Source organism: Hemitrygon akajei, chromosome 29 (genome assembly GCF_048418815.1).
Source record: "Hemitrygon akajei chromosome 29, sHemAka1.3, whole genome shotgun sequence".
Lineage (NCBI taxonomy): Eukaryota > Metazoa > Chordata > Chondrichthyes > Myliobatiformes > Dasyatidae > Hemitrygon > Hemitrygon akajei.
The window spans coordinates 17832876-17855330 of record NC_133152.1 but is presented as its reverse complement, the minus strand read 5'-3'; the positions used below and the strand labels follow the sequence as shown (position 1 = coordinate 17855330).

At 41.8% G+C, this 22455-nt stretch overlaps 1 protein-coding gene across 3 annotated transcripts in view; it reads right to left on the bottom strand.

Moving 5' to 3' along the window:
- arhgef10lb (Rho guanine nucleotide exchange factor (GEF) 10-like b) overlaps positions 1–19311 on the bottom strand; it is a 197401-nt gene extending 178090 nt beyond the window's left edge. The window contains exons 1-2 of one of the 3 annotated variants that reach the window (XR_012096662.1): positions 18825–19311; positions 5902–5987 (exon numbers count right to left, since the gene is read on the bottom strand). Coding sequence is in view for 2 of the 3 variants with exons in the window: in XM_073031768.1 (XP_072887869.1) it covers positions 5902–5938 (37 nt within the window). In the remaining variant the exon portion in view is untranslated. The remainder of the gene's footprint in view (positions 1–5901; positions 5988–18824) is intronic. The other 2 variants (XM_073031768.1, XM_073031769.1) reach the window with 2 other exon arrangements.
- Between the last annotated feature and the right edge of the window lie 3144 nt (positions 19312–22455).

Below are 22455 nucleotides of genomic sequence, written 5' to 3'. Positions count from 1 at the left end.
CTACAACCACACAGCCTAGGTCAGGCCAGCCCTCAGAACTTCATCGCTGGAGAAGAAAGGCACTTGTAAGAGAGCATGATATGGCACCAACAGTCACTCAGTGAGCTACAGAACTCAATGTCTGCAGCTGGAGATTAAGTTCATGGGTCCATAATCTCCAAAGCTTTGAACAAAAAAGGTATTTATGGAAGAATGGCAAGGAAGAAGTCCTGGTTAAAACAAAGCATATCCTTGCCCGTAAAGACTTTGCAAGCTGTCACTTAGAAGATGCTATAAAGATATGGAAGATCTTATGGTCAGATGAAACTAAAGTGGAACGTTTTAGCTATATAGCTGTTTTAGCTGTGTCACTATAGGAAGGATGTGGAAGCATTGGAAAGGGTACAGACGAGATTTACCAGGATGCTGCCTGGTTTAGAGAATGTGCATTATGATCAGAGATTAAGGGAGCTAGGACTTTACTCTCTGGAGAGAAGGAGGATGAGAGAAGGCATAATAGAGGTATACAACATATTAAGAGGAATAGATAGAGTGGATAGTCAGCATCTCTTCCCCAGGGCACCACTGCTCAATACAAGGGGGCATGGCTTTAAGGTAAGGGGTGGAAAGTTCAAGGGGCATATTAGAGGAAGGTTTTTTACTCAGAGAGTGGTTGGTGCATGGAATGCACTGCCTGAGTCAGTGGTGGAGCAGATACACTAATGAAATTTAAGAGACTACTAGACAGGTATGTGGAGGAATTTAGGTGGAGGGTTATATGGGAGGCAGGGTTTAAGGGTCGACACAGCATTGTGGGCCGAAGGGCCTGTACTGCACTGTATTGTTCTATGTTCTATGTAACATTAAGCATTATGTGCGGTGTAAATCTAATACTGTGCAACAGCCAGTTAACACCATCCTTATAGTAAAGTATGGTGTGGGGATGTTTTTCAGCAGCAGGGACTGGAAAGCTAGTCAGTGTCAATGGGAAGATAAATGCTGCTAAATACAGAGAGATTCTGGATTTTTTTTAAACTGCTAGTCTGTGCCAGAAAGCTTAAACTGGAGAGGAATTTCATCTTTCAGCAGGACAACAACTCAAAGTGCACTACCTGAGCAATCATGGAGTTGATGTCCTTGAGTGGCAGAAACTGTACTGTAGAAACCTGCAGAAATCCAATCAAACAATTTTCACAAGACCTCAAGATTGCTGTCCACTGCTGCTCCCAAACTAACTTGGCACAGCTTGAGCAATTTTGCAAGGAGGAATGGACAAATCCTTCTCCATTATGTAGTGCGAAGCTAATAGAGACTTATCCAAAATGACTACTGACTGTCTTAGCTGTGCGAGGTGGTTCAAATTAAACAAAGGGGGATGAGTACTTTCAAACTGCTGACACTTGTTTTGAATGTTTAGTTTTTGGGCTCTATCGTGAAAAAAAATGGAGCAAGTGATTCAAAAAAAAATCTCAGTTAAATTGATCAAAATATCCGGTTGTAATACTCATTTATGTGAACAAGGGTTTAGAGCTTGAACATCTGTACAAAAGATGTACTGTACATACATTTGAAATATGTAATTAAAAGTGCAACATAAATGCAAGCCTTCCTCTGTTGTAATGAAATCCTGCACCATATCCGTTACAGAGCATCCTCCAGCCTGCACTGGTTACAAGAGATTTGATAATGTCCCTTCAGGATAAGCCCACATTCCTGATGAATTGGGAATGATGTTACAATAAGAGCTGGAAAAAACATCAGAGTGGTTGGAATGTCTGTTCTTATAGAAAACACAGATTTTTCCTCTGACATTTCCAAGTATTAGTGAATCTGTAATCAACACTACGTTTGGAGGCCAAGAAGATGAAGGCAATGCCAATCTCCCAAAACACGAGGCCAAAACTTTCCTCTTCAAAAGATTAATGAAGTGTCACTTTTGTCTTAGTAGCACACACACTTACCCAATTCAAAAGGCCACTCTGGAGAAGTCAACACAAAACCTAGCCAAGCACCGTACTGCAGTTGTGAGGATTTATTGCAAATTCAGCTTAGATGTACCAAAGACATGAAAGGAGCTATAGAAATACAAGATTCACGGTCACGAGAAAGATGCACACTTAGTTATTCAAATATGATACCGCAGGGCAAAAATTCCACAGATAGCCGCAATAGGGGAAGGACAACGGGCTTTCTCATCACATTCAAGGTTTCATTCTCATTTCAACTGCATTTTCTTGCCAAGTCCTGCATGGGTTTGCACACACATGGAAAGAATTTGTTGAAACAACCTGCAGGAAGTTCAGATTGGTCTGAAGCAGCCAAGAAAAGGAGATAAGTGCTTCTGAACTTGTCAAAACGACAACTTAAATGTTAATTCAAACTCAAAGAATGACAAGATTCAACAGTGCCACACTTGAAGTTGGTGGAGGAAATGTGATTCTCTTTGTTGTTTCCCTTTTCTTTCTCCTCCACATTCATGATAACGATGACAGCACAATTACACTGGACTTCTTGATTCCCATATCACCTTCAAGCTCTTGTCAAGCAAAAGCTTAGGACCTGCACAGGAGTTGTGATAGAAGGTCACTGTCAAATTAACTGCACAAACTGGAGAATAGTAAAGGAAGAAAACATTTTATTTAATGATTGTTACCTGGTGCAGGTAACCAAGGGATTCCCAAGACTTGATATAGATTGAGTGGAAAGGGCATATGCTCACTGTAGGAAGACACAAGCTGGTTTTATAGGTATAGTGGACAGCGAGGTTTCCCAAAGTTACAGCAAGATGTACATTAACTGAGAAATTGAGCAAGGGAATGGCAGATGGAATTTAACTCAGAGAAGAGCAAGGTGATATACTTTGGAAAATTAAACCAGGAAAGGATTTACACAGTGGATGACAGGGCCCTGTAAATTACTATAGAAGAGGAAAACCTTGTTGTACATGAGCATTGTTTCCCTGGAATGGGAACACAGGTAGAGAGGATGATGAGAGGTTGAGTACAAGAATTTGGTCCTCCTGTTACAGTTCTATACAATCATGGTTAATGTATATAGAACTGTGTATATTTCTTGGTCACCACACTACAGGAAATGTGATTCAGCTAGAGAGGGTGTAGAAATGATTCACAAGGACATCATCCAGTTTGGAATGCTTGAGTTATAAAGGAGAGGTTTGATAGGCTAGGTCTAGGTTTGAGCAAAGAAAGGCAAACACTAGTAAGATGAAGATACATAAAATATCAGACAGCCAAAGATGTAGAAGGTTAATTATGTTTCCTATACTTGGCGTGTCTAATACTACAGGGCATTGATTTAAGGGGAGAGGATGGAAGTTTAAGGAGATCTGAGGGGTACATTTTTCCACAAAGAGCAGTTGGCATCCAGAATGAGCTGCCAGTGGACATGGTAGAGGCAGGAATGGTGACAACATTGCAGCAGCACTGTGTCATGTACTTAAATGAGAGGGCTTGAGAGGATACGCAATTAATGCAGGCAAGTGAAATTAGTACAGATGGATATGATGGTCAACCTGGATGAAAAAAGCTGAACAGCCTGTTTTTATGGCTAATAAGAGGGAGCTAGGTGAGGAGGAAAGATCAAAATGAATTCTTGCCCAAAAATCCTTTTGGAAAGATTTAAATGTGGAGGTAGATGACGGATTGATGTACCAACTTGCAGTTTATTAACATTGACGTTATGGGACATTTTTGGCCAGAAATGTCCCTTCTAATCAACTAATTTGTGTAGTGCAGTAGATTCTCACATTATGTGCTGCAAGACTCTGTAATCAATGTTACATTCACAATATGTTATGTGAAAATTGAGCTTTTTGCTTTATCTTTCAACTGCTCTCATTAACCTGCCTTTCAGATCAGAGAAGGAAGCAAGATGATGGTATTCAGTTCAGTAAAAAAGGGCTCTTGTTGCCAGGGTTCACCACAGGCATTGTACTGGCAGTTCTATGAGCTATAAAAATTGCATGTCCAGTAATGAGAGAAACTAAATGATGCCAAGTTCAGAAGAAACTAGCACAAGAATGAAAATGTGCTTATTATACATGGCTTGGATAAACCAGGCCCAAAAGAAAATCACTTGGGAATTCCAACAACAATTTCATGTCAACGGTAAGCTTTCATAGAACATAGAAATTTACAGCACATTACAGGCCCTTCGGCCCATAATGTTGTGCCGACCATGTAATCTACTCTAGAGACTGCCTAGAATTTCCCTAGCGTATAGCCCTCTATTTTTCTAAGCTCCATGTACCTATCTAAGAGGCTCTTAAAAGACCCTATTGTACCCGCTTCCACCACTGCTGCCGGCAGCCCATTCCACGCACCCACCACTTTGTGTGTGAAAAACTTAACCCTGACATTCCCTCGGTACACATTTCCAAGCACCTTAAAACCATGCCCCCTTCAAATCTGATATCTAACTTAAAAGATCTTCTGTTAAAATAGGAATGCTCTGTCTGTGTATGCACTACTATTCAGTTGATTGGTGGAGGGGAGAGGGGTGGAGATGAGGGTTGGGGGGGGGGGGGGGGTGGCTGGGTTAAACAGTCAAAATGTAATCGACAACTGGTTGTATTGAATGTAATTTGTTGGTGTTGCCAAAAAACTTAGTGATAAAAAAAAGCTATGCCCCCTTGTGTTAGCCATTTCAGGCCTGGGAAAAAGCCTCTGGCTATCCACACGATCAATGCCCCTCATCATCTTATATACCTCTATCAGTTCACCTCTCATCCTCCGTCGCTCCAAGGAGAAAAGGCCAAGTTCACTCAACCAATTCTCATAAGGTCAGCCCTCCAGTCCAGGCAACATCCTTCTAAATCTCTTTGGCACTCTCTCTATAGTATCCATGTGCCTCCTGTAGTGAGATGACCAGAACTGAATACAGTCATATTTCTATAGCCTAAGTGAGATGTCAAATGTACTTTTTTAAATAAAGAGAATGGTAGCTGCTTGGAATGCACTGTCAGGGGTGGCGATAAAGGCAAAAACAATAACGACATACAATTAATTATTTGATAGCCACATTGATGGTAAAAAAAAATTGGAGGGATATGGGCTGTATATCACGAGGTAATGTTACAGCGATATAGACCCTGGTCAGACCCCACTTGGAGTACTGTGCTCAGTTCTTGTCACCTCACGACAGGAAGGATATGGAAACTTTAGAAAGGGTGCAGAGGAGATTTACAAGGATGTTGCCTGTATTGGGGAGCATGCCTTACGGGAATAGGTTGAGTGAACTTGGCTTTTTCTCCTTGGAGCGACAGAGGATGAGGGGTGACCTGATAGACAGAGGTATATAAGATGATGAGAGGTATTGATCATGTGGATAGTCAGAGGCTTTTTCCTAGGGCTGAAATGGCTAACTCAAGAGGTCACAGTTTTAAGGTGCTTGGAAGTAGGTACAGAGGAGATGTCAGGGGTAATTTTTTTTCTTCTTTGTTTTTTTGTACACAGAGAGTGGCGAGTGCGTGGAATGGGCTGCCAGCGACAGTGGTGGAGGCAGATACAATAGGGTCTTTTAAGAGACTCTTGGATAGGTACATGGAGCTTAGAAAAATAGAGGGCTATGGGTAACCCTAGGTAATTTCTAAATTAAGTACATGTTCGGCACAGCATTGTGGGCCGAAGGGTCTATATTGTGCTGTAGGTTTTCTATGTATAGAAGGAAAAGGTTAGACCAGAGGTTCTCAACCTTTAGTTATGCCTTGGGCCAATATCATTAAGCAAGGGATCAGTGGACTCCAGGTTGGGAACCCCTGGGTTAGATTAATCTAAGCTCAGCACCAAATCGTAGACCAAAGTGCTACCCTGCTCTGTCCCTAAATGTCATGTTATACAGTACCATAACCTTCAATAGCAGCTCAGTGGAGGTGAAAGCACAGCTCATCAATCAATATCCTACCTTCCAGATGGAAAGGAGAGGAATCAGAGGAAGCCATTTCACGAAACAGCCTTCTGTCACATCAGCAAGAAGATTCCTGGCCCTTCCTGTTACAGGAAACATCGTTTTAATAGGTCCGTTGGGATTATAATTTATTATGTTTACATAAAATGTAGTTTGCACAAAGATCTGTAAAATCAATGCATGAAACATTCTAACAGTAGCACAGACAAGTCGAATAAAAGCAACACTAATATCTACCACACTTAAAGAAAGTAGTATGTGACAATTATGGCTAAATTGATGTCACAGAAGAAATTTTCCTTGCCTTTATTGAAAGGCACTGGCTTATGATAAAATATGGTTCCACAGGCCACAAAAATGCTCATTCAAGACCAGACATTTCAGTTGATATTCCTAATACATTAAAGCATTTACCCATTAATAAAACATGAAACAGCTAACAGCAATGATCTGCAGTGCACGGCCAAGGACGATCGCTGCATGCTGCTAAATCAGTGCCTCCTGTGAATCCAAGCCACTGAAGTAACCTTTCTTGTCGTCTTTCTGCTCCCTAACCCCAAGACATAGATCAACTGGTAGGCGGAGCCAAAGATGGAGCCAGAAGATGACCTCCCCCAGCTCATCAGCAAAACTGTTAAACTCTTCATATTCTAGTGTCTCTATTTTCCTTTTCAAGGTGGCCGGGGTCCTAATGGGATCTTTGCCATACAGCTGCATTCAAAACCGTTCCTGTTCTTGGAGCTCGCCAAGCAGCATGTCCAGGTTTGGCCTGAAGTCGGGCAACTTCTAGGCCTTACACGGCCCCGTGGACACAATTTCTCCCCGGTGTCGTGAACTGAAGCGCAGCGGGAGCAGCAACATCGAAGGCAGCGAGACTGGTTGTCGGAGGGTTCTGCACTCCGTAATCCATCGATGTCTCTCTCGGTGGTGAGGAAGAGTTTGTAGCTGATGCTAGAATTGGGGAACTCGAAATAAAAAGCAACGCTTCGGACTGTAACATCGAAATAGCGACTATCACCTTGGAAGGACATCTTTTAGGGAGACACAGACTGAGGGATGTTGAAAATGTTGGAGTGACAGTGTGTCTTTGATTTACTGTAGACCATGGTCTCTCATTGGGGGCTTTGCTGTTGCTTGCATGGTAGGTGGGGGGAATGCTGATGCTTTATGCTAAAATAAGTGGGGAAGGGGAGGGGAGAGTTCGATGCTGCTTGGGCATGGAAGGGGTTAAGGGGTTTTGGGGTTCTTGCATGTTTTTTCTGTCATTCATTCATCGGTGTTCACTTCTGTTTTGAGGATGTCTGCGGAGAGTGGGAATTTCAGGTATACATTCTCTGAACATGAATGGAAACATTGGATTATCAACTGTAATACTCATAATACAAAAAATGATAAACTTAGCACAGAGTATTAAATTCAGCTCAAACCAAAAAGGCAAGTCTGGGACTTTGTTGCCAATGCCATTAGATCAATGACAGTCAACTAAAAAAAATCATAGTTGTCTGTGTCAAGTGCTCCCTTAGTTTCACACATCCCCATCTTTATTGCCTCATCTTCAAATTAATTTACTCAATAAAAATAATACCTTCTTTCTTTTGTCCTTTTTTCAGAAGGTACATCTACAGATAATCTTTCAACAGTATTTAAGTGCTATTGGTTAATCCCACCAGAAATTAATTTTAGCCGATCAATAATTTGTTACTTCATCTGACCAAAGGAGTGAAAGAACAACTGTAACCTTAAGCAATTCACCTAAACCAGTCACACCATTCAATACGATGCAAGATCAATATTCAACAGACTGAAAGCATTTGGTCTATTTTTTGAAAAGGGGGCACAATTAACTGGAGCATCTACATAAACAGCAGAGGCCAGGCGCTCAGCAGCAAGGAAATTGCTTCCTGAGACCCAAAGCCACACCAAGCACAGCCAGGAGTGTGATACAATGCTCGTCACGTGCCCAGACGTGTTTGGTTCCAACAGCTCTCAAGAAGATCAATACCATCTAGGAAAGACTGGTTTGATTGATCAATACCTCGTCCACAACCATATTCCTTCCCTCTGCCGCCAGGGTGTACCGTCTGCACTGTGTGTGCTGTCTGTAAAATACGCGACAGGCTCCTCCTAAAACCCCACACTCTGCTATCAAGAAGGACAAAGGCTGCAAATAAATGCGAGCACCACCACTACCTGCAGGTTCCTCAATCCTGACACAGAAATTTATTGCCATATTGGGTCTAAATCCTCTTTAACAACACCAGGTGAATACCTTAAGCAGGACTGTGATAACTCCTGGATTATTATCACAATATCAAGCCCAATCAGGGATGGACAATAAATACTGGCCTGCCATCTCTAACCCAGTTGCAAAAATATTCTTTTAAAAACACATTTCAAGTTAACACATCAGTTTTCTCCATTTAGCTATCTAGACGCCTACCATAGCCGGTGACATTGATTAGAAGATTGCACTGGTAAACAGTGGTGAGACCGAGACTTCAAGTTCAGTTGACTGATTCTCTCGGGTTATTTTCAATTTCATTCAAAACTGGACACCAGTCAGCTTTCTGTGACAACACCTCCCCAACATCTGGCTTCGAAATGTGTGAACCACCTTTGGCATCTGAGTCAAGCGCCGACTCCTAACGGGATCCAACTGCTGCTCACCAGCAGTCACCACGCCACCGATCACCAGTCCCCATCTGGCACTTGCTGTTAGTTCAGGCCAGGGGACCAAAGCTAAATGCAATGGACTCCCTCACAACTGCATTCTCAAATAAAAATACACAACACAAGACAAAGTATTTTGCCTGGAAGTGTTCCTGAGTCTGCCTTACCCTTTATCCATTAAAAATTTCCCTTAAATAATATATTATGCCTTTCAATACTCCTAACAGGATGTACAAGAATTGCTCGTTAGACGACTTTGTAAGAGATACAAATAAGCAGAGCACCTGAACATTTGGACCCAATAGCTAAACAGCCTCCCTCTGGACAGAGCATGGCATGTTGTTTGTTAATCCTCAGTAGTTCTTGGAAGCTTTTTCAGTATCAATGGATCTGTCAAATAAAAGTTTGCCCTGCCCTCACTAACCAGCAGTTATAAATACAATGTCTTTACTCTTTGCTGCTTATTGCAGAGTCTAGCTGCATTAACCTTTCTTTTGAAATTGGAGGAGTTGACTCTGAGAGGTGTGGAGATGCAGGCTGCTGAGGAGAGCACACCAGTTCCCACAGAACGGAGTTATTTGCAATTAAAACAAATTCTTCCTTTGAAGTTGGTGATTGGTTAGAAAAGCAGAGGAGAACAATGCAAGATGTTTAAGACAATGTAGTTATAATTTTCACTCAAAATACTCCCAGGCTGAAGATTTTAAATTTCTCTGCAAGTTTATTAGAACGAGCTTATTTAGAAATCAATTTGTGCTCCAAGGCATCAATGATATATTCACAGCATGCAAATGACATTATCTTAGCTCTGCAGTACTAGTAAAGCAGCATACTGGTTCCTTCCAATTGACCTCGTATCAGTGTTAGCTTTACCCTCATCACTGCAGCTGTACTTTTCCTTATGAGCTCTCCCGACAGCTTGAGGTTCAGTGTAGGGCCACTTGTGCATTCTTCCCCATAATTTCTATCAACATGAGCCTCCGGTTCAGCTGAAGCCTTTATCCTCACATTCGTATTTTGAGACTTTACATTTCCAAGATTGTATTTCCACTTCCAATTCTCCAGTAAGCTGGTTCATTTTCCAAACTTGCACGCAGTCCTGGTCAACTCTTATCTTATCAGCCGATATCGGTTACTGGTTCAACAAGAATTCAGGTTGCATCTATTCCGTATGTAATCACCTCAGTGACATCCGTGCTAAACTCTGAATTTGCCTCCCAGACCTCACCACTTCCCTTAACACCAAAGTCACCTGTACTTGAGTGGGTAAGGTCTTGCTTACAGCTCCCGTGAAATTCTTGGTAATACTGTACTAATGAAAACTTTTGATATTCTTCAAGCTGCAATGGGCATGGAGGTACTCAAAGAACTGGTAAGAAGATCATCATGACTCCAGCATGTCAAGAGAAGCTCAAGATATGTATAGCATTTTTCTTCAAGCCAGCTCAACTAGGCAGTACCAAGAATTTGCCTGAACAGCAAGACTAGAACCAAAGTCCTCTAAAACTGACTAAATTATGGATTACTCACACTAGCAATGTCATACACAGCACACTGAATTAATTTCTTCCGAGTCTCTACCATACCCAACCTTTTGCTGGAAACATTGATTCAACTTCCAGTTTAAAATGGTGCCTCTGAAGGATAGTGACAGCTTACTGGTAGTTCGAAAGGCAAGAACTTAAGACAAAAAGTATTATTAACAACACCTTTTCTGAAGTATTTGAGGGATGTGCCATGGGAGTGCAATGCAAAATCAACGCAGTTTGAGTTGGAGTGAATGATTCGGAGAGGAGTTGTCAAGGCAGAGGAGTTTTGATGCATGCGAAGTTGGATCACTAAGCACCCAGCTGATTTGGGGATGTCTTGAACGGCTTCTGGCTAGGCAGCATGGTCTAGGCATGGAGCGTTTCACTGCGGTGGGGCCCGGGACCTAACGTTAGGCACAATCCACTGTTTGGACAATTTAAGTGTCAGTCCAGATAGACTGGAAAGGCAGCTTGTCGGGACCAGAGGCGAGGGGCGGGCTGATTCTGCTCGCTATTCAGTGATATTCACTCCTCTCTCCGAAGTGCTGAGGTTGTGAGACTGCTCCGGCTACTGTGCTTCATATCTGCAAGCTTCACTGATGAACAGAGACCGAGGCTTGGGCCTACTCTGGCCTGCTACGGGGATTTGGAACCAAGGACTCAATATGGTTCGGAATGTTGTTGCTCGTTTTTATTGTTTGTATGATTTGAGGTATTTTTTTTGTTTTCTCTGCACATTAGGTGTCAGTCTTTATTTTTTTAAATGGGTTCTTTCAGGTTTCTTGCTTTGTGCCTGCCTGTAAGCAGACCAATCTCAAGGTTGCATAATTTATACATTCTTTGATAATAAATGTATTTTGAATCTTGAATCACTCCTATCCTGGCACGCACTCATCCCACAAATCTTTTGGAGGAAATATAAGTTGCATCACACCCATTTGGCTTATATGTGACATTCATACTGAACTATTTCTGACCAAACCACTATGGGTGGAACAGAACTTCAAGGTCTTCTATTGTTTCATAAAACAGAAGACATCAAAGGAAGCATATTCCTATATGCGGAGGAACAAACAAATACAAGCTGTCATTGACATGATTCATATTACAATTGGACTGAAATAGTTGTGAATGACAACATTGTAGGTCAGAATATAAATTAGCAATTATAGCAAAACTGTGATTTTACTCGTTCAAATGAAGGGTGTCGACCCAAATTGCTACCTGTCAATTCCCCACCCCACACAGATCCTGCCTGTCCCACTGAGTTCCCCCAGCATCACGCGATTTCCTCCAGATTCCTGCATCAGCAATCTCCTGGATCAACACTATCTGAAAGAGTCTTCTGGCATCTATACATGCAACATGATACTCATATGCCTCAATATGGTGCACTGCTGGAAATAGTTGCCATGCAATCAAGACAGAATTAATTACTTAAGTGTTTAGGTGCTATTTTCACTATAAAACCCATTGGAGATCTTCAACATGTTGACCAATGCCTAAATGATCTTTAGATGGCATACTAAACTGCAATTGCAACTGAATAATCTCTCTGACTCTGAAGAACAAAATTTAATTATCAATTGTTGCTCAATGCATACCTTATTGGATATTCCAAGGTTTTTAAACATTATTTGCCAGTTTCAATTTTTTTCTAAATTGCCTACGAAGTGGAATAACAGGCTAATTATGAATCCAAGCATTTTACTCCTTGGTTCTTTGGTGGAATTCTAAGATAATTATCCCATCATTCAAAATAAAATCAGAAAATGCTGCAAATATACAACAGGTCAGGTGGCATCTGTGGGAGGGGGAAGCAGAGTTAAAGTTTCAGGTCAGGAACCTGATGGGTCGTCAAGCTGAAATATTAACTCTATTGCTCTTCACACAGATGTGGCCTCACTTACTAATTATTTCCAGGATTTTTATTTTAAGTTTTCCAGCATTTGCACTTAAATTTCATCGACCCTATTCGTTGCTTGACAGCAAACACCATTCCCAGTAAAAGCTGATGCCTGATTACAAATTACATCAGAAAAACAAATTGAGATCCATGACACAGACCCCTCTCATTTAATTTGTATGGGTTCTTCAAGCTCAGGGACTGACACTGCTTCTTTGCCACTGGTCGATTAAACCAGGCCTTCATTGGCATGAGTTTGGAATTAGCTTTCATGAAACAACGTTAATGAGAACCTGGCAACTTGTTGCACACAGTAGGTGGAGAGCTCCATTGCAAAACCATTGTAGCAGTGCCCAAGGAACGATCGTGCTCTTGAATCAAGTAGTGTTTAATGAACTGTCCATTGAAACAATGAGGTAGGCAAGCCATTGAGCAAGATAGCATGCAGGGGAATGTGGGTGCAAGCTACGACTCTGCCAACTGCATGTGAAACAAATAACAGCTTGTCTGAGAACCACATTCATGATTCGCTTAATAAAAATGTATGCAATTGGTGAGCAAATGGGAGCCTGAAACATTGCCTTTGCTAAAGCAGTAGCGAACTAAGCCATCTCCAGTAATGTTGTACCTGTGAGGGAAGGTGGCCAGCAAGTTCAGTTGCAGAATGCAGCTTAAATGAATGACCTGAAAATGCACTAATCATTAAAAAAAACATGTTAATGTTCAGTTTTGGATGGGGGAGTGCACAGAAATTTAAAATCTGACTCTTTTTAGAGGCATATTTGAAACAGATTATTTACTCGCTATTTAATTAGACATACTTGAGAGCTTAATACTTCCCTTCCTAACCCCTTCCCAACTCCTGGAGAGGCTCTGATCTGCAGTGGACACAGCATTATTTTACACAGCTCCCATGCAGCCTTACACTGTTCCACCCTTCTAAAGGCCTCAGGTATTAGGAGATCCTTAATAGAGCTGACGATGTATCCTGTGTGAACTAGCAAGTTGGGCTGGCGCTTGGCAAGGGCAACCCAAAAGCAAGGGGTACAAAAGTGTGTCAGCCTAACAGCCCCACAAAAATAGGTCTGAATAAGTTTTGTAACGATCCTCCCTATTAATTCTAGACTCCTTAAATTCTCTTTTATATTCTCCATAATGACCGACTTCTTTCCAAGGAAGACCTATAACATGTCGGTGCCTGACTTGAAATTTTACCTCTAGACTTTCTAAGCAGCGTTCAATTTATTCCATTTTTTGTTTTAAATGAGAATCCATCTGAAGCTCATCATGTACTGGATCTATCAATACACTAAAGAGCTTAGCAAGTCTTACTGGAGACATGCGAGATGCTGAAATCTTGGGCCACACACGGAGAGCTGGAGGAACTCAGTGGGTCAGGCAGCATCTTTCAAGGGAAATGGTCAGTTGATGTTTCAGATTGAGACCCTTCATCTGGACTGTCCCAGGAAATACAACTAATTACATCATTCCTATCCTTGTCTCGGATACAGGTCAGAACATGGGAATTTCCTTATGTATCTGGTGCACTTTCTTAATGGTCCACTGTCCCATTCAGAAAGGGTGGCACTCTCATTAAACAGGTGGGGAAGTCAGTTGCTGTTTGCTCTCCAAGAAAGTGTTCCATATCACAATATTCCACTAAAACAAAGCTGTATCAACTGCATTGAGCAACATGACCTGAAAAATTGTGTTTAAATAGTTGCATTTAGTCACAAATTCTTTGAGAGTGAATGCTATTCCACACACATTTTTGGGCAGTGACCTGTGAATAGTGCAAGGCTGAACTTGTGTAACCCAAATGTGGGAGGACATCTGTTTCAGAGTCAACAGTTAACAATGAATTAAATTCACTCCTCAGCACACCAGTCTCAACTCTGGCTACAGCAAAGACAAAAATAAATTAATATAACCTGCTATTAAACAGTAGGGGCATTTAATTATATTAATAAAATCTTGACTACGGTCAGAGAACCAGATCAGGGAAACTTACAGTAATTTAATCAGGACAAGACTTCCACAGTAAATGGTAGGGCCCAAAAGAGTGCTGTAGAACATAGACACCGAGTGATAAGAGATACATAATTTCCTGTAAGAGGCAATGTGGTAGGCAGTGTGGTGAAGAGCGTATTTGGCGTGCTTGACTTCATCAGTCAAAGGACAGAGTTAAAACACAGGACACTGGCAAGACCATGCTTTGAGTATTGCATGCAGTTCTGATAGTCTAGCAACAGGAAGGATATTCTTAAACTAGAAAGGGTGGAAGGAAGATTCATAAGCTTGTTTCCAGAACTGGAGAGCTTGAGCTTAAAAAAAAGAATAGACAGCTGAGGCTTATTTCCCCGAAAGGGGTATATGAAATCATGAGGGGCATAGACAAGGTGATTGGTCTCAGTCTTCCCCCACAGAGTAGGGGTGTCAAAAACTAGAGGGGATACATTTAAGAAAAAATGGGAAAAGTTTCAAGCGGCAACCTTTTCTGCACAACAGTTGGTCAGTATATGGAAAGAGTTACCAGAGGAAGTGGTGGAGGCTAATTACAATGTTTAAAAGACACTTAGTCAGGAAGGGTTTAAACAGATATGTGTCTAACAATGGTAAATAGGACTTGCTTATTAGGTTGGCATGGACAAGTTGAGCCAGATTAATTCCAAAACACAAGACTTTGTTCATTAAAAACTGTAAGTGTAAGTATCTGTTTTAGCACTCAATTGCAAGATCCCAGATCAAAGCAAGTTTTTGCCCCCAGTTGGAGCAGCAGTAGAGACAATGGACTGCCTCAGTGCCCTGGATGAGAAGTCAGGTTGTGACATGTTAAACATCCTTTATTAATATTGTGCACAAGTTGCCTTTCTTCCTCATATCCGAGTTTTTAATTGTATTAATACATTATTATGGGACAAAAGACAGACGGACACGTACTTTATTGATCCCGGAGAAATTGGGTTTCATTACAGCCACACCAACCAAGAATAGTGAAGAAATATAGCAATATAAAACCATAAATAATTAAATAATAAGTTATTTAAACCCCATCCTATTCTTTAATATTCATAGCATGACTTCCTGTCACTGACACTGGGGAGCTTTAAACCAACTATAGCTTAGGTAGTGCTGTTTCGACATGACCTTCCTGGCCTGTGAACAGCAGAATATTCCAGGGGTCCTCAGAAATACTGTCATCAGGATCATGACCAAGACAGATTAACAAATCCAACAATGATAACTACAGAGGGTCTCCCTGTTCTGACAGAGAAAAGCATGCCGGGGTTCTTCTCAGTCACCTCCTCCCAGTGGCCAAAGAAATGCCCTCCATAATACACTGAATATTTTTTCATCCAAAAGGACATTATCTTTGCCAGTCAGCAGTTCCAGGGGAAATACAACAGAAAGTACCCACCAGATACATGGGTTTTGTCAAAACCTTAAACACCATCAATTTGGAGAGATGGCAACACATTCTTCAAGTGACTGTCCACGGAAAGTGTCCCCATCTTATATTTGTTTCATTAATTCATGCAGACAATGGTCCTAATAGGTCCACAAAATAACCAATTTCAACCTCACTGTGGATCGGTATCAGGCAGGTTACACCATTTATCCACCACATTTTAGTGTTTCTCAATAACAACATCACATCTAATGGAATTTGTGGAGTGGAACCAATAATGGGACATTACTCAACCAATGTCACTGCCACTCAGAAAATAAGATCACCCCAACCATAGGCACACAACTGAACTTTGCAAGTATTCACAGGTTGAGCTCCAAGTGAACATCAATTCATTCAGAGAAGCAAATGAAGGATCGGCCCTATATTTGACATCCAATAAAAGTTCTCTATTAACCTGAATGCCCTTTACAACGCTTCTCTCTGGGAATAAAAGGTCCAGGATGAGACTCTATAAAATATGGACTACGGCCCATTTGTCAGGATCCAACTGTCAGCAAACACAAATGAAATTTACAATTGTTTTTGTGCATCAGAATATTTTTTGACTTATTTAAGGGTAAATGTGTTTGAACTCAAGAACTCAAAGCCAACATAAGTCTTGCCTTCCTGAATGTTTCTGATGCATAAATTATAGCAGGCACATCAATTACTGGAAAGGTACCACCAATACAGACTCTGCAATGCATTGAGAGAATACATGAACCAACATCAGCTTCTTTGCCCATGCCAACATCTCCAACATGAAGGGTCAAACATCCCCAGTCAATTCCAATGGGGATTTTGCACTTTTCTGCCCCATTTGAATAAGTCACTCCTCACACACCGAACACCAGACTACTAAAACTGACATCTCATTCCAAGCTTCTGCACAGTAAGATTACCAGGCAGAAAGGATGTTCTCAAAGCCTCTTTGGGAAAATAATGCAACATTCCCTAATCAATTCTCATGATCACTGGCTTACACATACTCAGAAAGTACATTTGGAATGGCACTGACTAGGTTAGGTAAAAGAGTTATAGAGAAGTCCAGTATAAAAAGCAGTGAGGTAAGTGGTATAGGCAAGTGTTGTGAGGTAATGTTACAGCTATACGAGACCTTGGTCAGACCCCACTTGGAGTACTGTGTTCAGTTCTGGTCACCTCACTACAGAAAGGATGTGGATACTATAGAGAGAGTGCAGAGGAAATTTACAAGGATGTTGCCTGGATCGGACAGTGTACCTTATGAGAATAGATTGAGTGAACTTAAGTCTTTTCTCCTTGGAGCGATAGAAGATGAGAGGTTACTTGATAGAGGTATATAAGATGATGATGGGCATTGATTGTGTGGATAGCCACAGGCTTTTTCCCCAGGGCTGAAATTGCTAACACAGGGGGGACATAGTTTTAAGGTGCTTGGAAATATGTACCGAGGGGATGTCAGGGGTAAATTTTTCACACAGAGAGTGGTGAGTGCGTGGAATGCACTGCCAGCGGCGGTGGTGGAAGCCAAGACAATAGGGTCTTTTAAGAGCCTCTTAGACAGGTGCACGGAGCTTAGAAAAACAGAGGGCTATGCAGTAGGCAGTCTCTAGAGTAGGTGACATGGTCGGCCCAACATTGTGGGCCAAAGGGCCTGTAATGTGCTGTAAATTTCAATGTCCTTAAATAGTTGGACTGCACCACTCCCAATTCTTCATGCTTTACCTGTAGCAGAATCTGAGGGTTTCATATTGATGTCATCAGTCACCCAAGAAAACACCAAACTGGAAGCAAGGTAGTCTTTGAAAAAAAAAGAAACTGCCCAAGAAAGTTTTTCTTCATCAGAGTGATCAAATGCTGCACAAAATAATGTAGTGACCAAGGAACCTAGGATTCTGATAGGAGAGAACAATTGCAAAGAGTAACCAACATTAGAAAAGTTGGCATCAAATACAGACTGATCAATTGCCCAGGCAGTGTCATAGAACATTGAATAGGACATATCCTTCAACCCATCTATTCCAAAATCAATTTAAACCTTCCCTCCCACATAACCCTCTATTTTTCTTTCATCCATGTGCCTCTCTAAATGTCACTAATGTCTCCGGCTCTACCACCATCCCTGGCAGTATGTTTCATGTACTTAGCACGTTGTGCAAAAATCCTGCCTTTGACATCCCTGCTATACTCACCTTAAAATTATGCACTCTTGTATTAGCCACTGCTGCCCTTGGGGAAAAAAGGTGCTGTCTGCTTCTCATCATCGTATAAACCTCTACCAAATCTCATCTCATCCTCCTTCACTCCAAAAAGAAAATCCCTTGCTCATTCAACCTGTCCTCATGTGACATGCTCTTGAAACCAGGCATTGTCCTGACAAATGTCTGCACCTTCTCTAAAGCTTCTGCATCCGAGGAGGCCAGAACCGAGCACAATAATGTAACGAGATCAATATTCTGATTTTTCTAATAATTATTTATACAGAAGATAGAAATGACTTGCAAAACCAGCCAGCATTTATTGTCTATCCATACATAATAACACTGGGATGTACTGAGTAACAGGCGAAGGGGTGAAAGATGCCATTATATTGGTGGGTCTGGAACCAGATAGGCCAGCCCCAGCAAGAACAGCAGCGTTCCTTCAAGACATCAGATCACCAACCAGATTTTTACAACATGGCAGTAATTCCTTGCCCACCTTCATTTTCAAGGATAATTCAGTAACCCTTAGTTAAATTCCGCAAATCCACAGAAGGCCTTAAACTCATCTTCAGTTCGACAGGCCATGTCTCCAAGTACAAGTCCAGTAACCCAACCACGTTAAGTCTGGTTAAGTTGCAGCATGGAGAGAAAACTGACGTGACTTGCAGCAAAAAGCATCAGCAGAATATCTGGCAAGGTCCCAAGAGAAGTTAAAGAAATGATAACGAGACCTATCCAACGTTGTCGCAATTGCTTCCAAGTCTCTCGGACCCGCCATCACTTCACCGTTGCTTTCTCCGACCCCACGTCAAACACGAGAGTCGCTAATACTTCCAGCAAAATAAAGCGAACTCCAATGATTCCGTCAACTATCCCCACCCACTTTATCAGAAAACGCAGAGATGCACATCCAAAGGATCACCTATTTTGTAGCTGTTCGGTCACAATTCTCCAGAGCCATTTTTATTTTGCTTGTGCAGTTCGGAATGTAAACGTTATTTGCTCGTTTAATCCCAGTGTCTTTTCATTCTTCCCCCTCCACCCTGTTCTGACAAAACCGGGATCGCCTTTGTCAGTTCCAGTCAAGCCCGAACCAATACACTGGATGGCACAGATAATGTTGAAAAATTACGTCTAAAGCCTACATTACCGGCGCAGAAACAGACTTTTCCACTTACCAATCTACGCCTTTGTTGTCATGTACAAAGAGCGAAACGCTGCACGGCTTCTGAAAGAATGATATTAAATCGCAGGAGTGGGAGCTTAAAACCTCGCTGCTCATAGTCTCCGCATCAGAGCATTTTACATCCCATATCTTGTCGACACAGCCTGCCGTGACAAAAAAAAAATCCTTCAAAATAAACTGCTGGCAACTTCGAAAGCAATTTCCCACCAGAATCAGGGGGCTGTGTTCTAGGTCCCTTTTACCCTCCTTCTTTCAGATCAATGGAAAGGGCTCGGATCCCTCACAGCGTTGGGCACCCGTACAACCAATAGGATCTCTGCGAGTTAGTTTTCTCCACAATCCTCCAGGGCGCTTTGCTGGTTCCAGCAATGAATATTTATCAATTGCTCAACTCCACTCAGTTGAGGCAACGAACAGCGTGGGGCCGGACTGTTTCTTCTGTGTGGATTTCCTAATCACGCCACTGAAATCTCATTCAAATGTCCTAGTTTCCCAGGAAAAAACACACACACACATCAAGAAAACTGGGCGGGAGGTTAAAGTTTAATTATTGCAAATGCGCAGATCTCATTAGAGTCTGGTATCCAGGATACAGCAAGCAAGCGGCTATGCAGTGACAGCAGTTTGACCTCGATGTGGGGGAAGCCTTTAGCCGGCCTTGTTCAAACACCAACGCATGTTCCACACCCCCCTCCCAAAAAACAATATGTATTTGGGAAAAGTCAATTCGAATTTCACTCATTCGTGGTCTAATATTCCTCAGATGACTGGATGGATTTTCTGATCAGAGTTCCGGTGTAATTTAATTCAGAGGCTGGCAACAAAGGAGTGAGTCCCCATTTTGCGATTCTTCTATTCAATTATTTAAACTAAATTATTCTTAAGTAAGTTAGTCAAAGGATGAATATCGTTGTATGTCTATTGCTGAATAAACACTTTGTAAAATGCTAACTTGTGAGTCTCTGGGAGTTCAGCACACCCAACTTCCATGTGCATTTTCAGTTTAGTGATTGAAATTAGAAACCCTGCCTTTTCCCATTTCCAATCCAGAGAGGAATGAGTCTAATAATGGCCCTCCTAAATGCCCCAGGTTTCGGACCATTGTAATGTTCTGCTTCATAAGCATTTAATAGAGGGTTAGGCTGTCGACAATTTAAGGTTTGTTCACTTGTGCTCAACCTCCTCCCAGCAGTCAATGGATATTATTCAAGTGTCCCACCACAGTTAATCACTCAATCAACAGTGAGTCATGAGGTGGAGGATGGTTTGCTTCCTGTTGCCTCATGGCTAAGTTAAATTATTCTTTAGATTAACCTTGCTAGTTATCATTAGTTCAGAATCAGGCTTAATATCACCAGCATATGTCATGAAATTTGTTGTTTTTATGCCATCAGTACAATGCAATACATCTTCTTCTTCGGCTGTCCATCGATTTTTGATGATGACTGAGGCCTGGGCAGAGCTGTATGGAAGACTTGCAGTTGCCCATGCTGCAAGTCTCCCCTCTCCACGCCACTGATGTTGTCCAAGGGAAGGGCATACGACCCATACAACTTGGCGCCGGTGTCGTCGCAGAGCAATGTGTGGTTAAGTGCCTTGCTCAAGGACACAACACACTGCCTCAGCTGAGGCTCGAACTAGCGCCTTCAGGTCACTAGACCGACGGCTTATCCACTTGGCCACGCTCCACATAGATGCAATACATAACAAGTATAGAAATAAATGGATTACAGTGAGTATATAAAATAATTAAATAAAAAATTGTAGTGCAAAAACAGAAATGAATAAAAAAATTGAGTTCATGTTCATGGGTTCAATGTCCATTTAGGAATTGGATGGCAGAGGGGAAGAAGCTGTTCCTGAATCACTGAGTGTGTGCCTTCAGGCTTTCGTACCTTCTCCCTGATGGTAACAGTGAGAAAAGGAGGCATGCCCTGGGTTGGGGAAGGGGGGAGATCCTTAATAATGGACGCCACCTTTCTGAGGCACCACTCCTTGAAGATGTCTTGGATACTACAGAGGCTAATACCCATGATAGAGCTGTCTAATTTTAGTAAAAGACTATTTCTCAGATACTATAAATGTATGGGGATGATGGTGGAGCAGCAATGGCTGGTGTTTTTGAGAGTAATTTGAAAGACAGAGGATTAGTTCATCCCAAAGAAGAAGTGTTCTAAAGGGATAATGAGGCAATGGCAGCTGATGGAAAGTCAAAGGCATCATAAAGGCAAAACCGAGGGCATACATTACTGCAAAAACTAGTGAGAAGCTGTTAAAAACCAACAGATGGCATCTAAAAAAAGCAATAAGGAGAGAAAAGATGACAAGGTAAGCTAGCCAATAAAATAAAAGAGAACACCTAATTTTTTTTTATTTCGATATATACAAAGTAAAAGACAGACAGGAGTCGAAAATAGTCTGTTCCTTTATTCCTTCTATCAAAGTGCATGACCATTCACTTCCCTATACTGTATTCCATCTTCCACTTCTTTGCCCATTCTCCCAATCTGTCCAGCATCTTCTTCAGACTCCCTGCTTCCTCAAACCTACTTGTCTCTCCACCTATCTTCATATCATTGTCAAACATGGCCACAAAGCTATTAATTCCATTCTCCAAATCATTGACATATAACATAGAAAGAAGCAGACACGACAATTAAAAATAATAAAAGTAATAAGTATATACTGCAAGTAAATCAATTACAGGATACATATCTTGGATAGATTAAAAAACATTACAAAAACAGAAATAGTGTATATTTTAAAAAATGAGGTAGTGTCCAAGGGTTCAATGTCCATTTAGGAAATGGATGGCAGACGGGAAGAAGCTGTTCCTGAACCGCTGAGTGTGTGCCTTCAGGCTTCTGTACCTCCTACCTGATGGAAACAGTGAGAAAAGGGCATGCCCTGGGTGCTGGAGGTCCTTAATAATGGACGCTGCCTTTCTGAGACACCGCTCCCTGAAGATGTCCTGGGTACTTTGAAGGCTAGTACCCCAGATGGAGCTGACTAGACAGTAATACAGTCTGTCAGAATGCTCTCCAAGATACATCTATAGAAATTTTTGAGTTTATTTGTTGACATGCCAAATCTCTTCAAACTCCTAATGACGTATAGTCTCTGTCTTGCCTTCTTTATAACTGTATCGATGTGTTGGGACCAGTTTTGGTCCTCGGAGATCTTGGCACCCAGGAACTTCAAACGGCTCACTCTGTCCACTTCTGATCCCTCTATGAGGATTAGTATGTGCTCCTACATCTTACCCTTCCTGAAGCCCACAATCAGCTCTTTCATCTTGCTGACGTTGAGTGCCAAGTTGTTGCTGTGGCACCACTCCACTAGTTGGCATATCTCACTCCTGTACGCCCTCTTGTCACCACCTGAGATTCCACCAACGATTGTATCATCAGCAAATTTATAGATGGTATTTGAGCTATGCCTGGCCACACAGTCATGTGTATATAGGGAGTAGAGCAGTGGGCTAAGCACACACTCCTGAGGTGCACCAGTGTTTATCATCAGCGAGGAGAATATGTTATCACCAATCCACACAGATTGTGGTCTTCTATGTAGGAGAGTGGTTCAGTTCTGCCTTTAATCTTTCCAAGTACCCACATTTGATC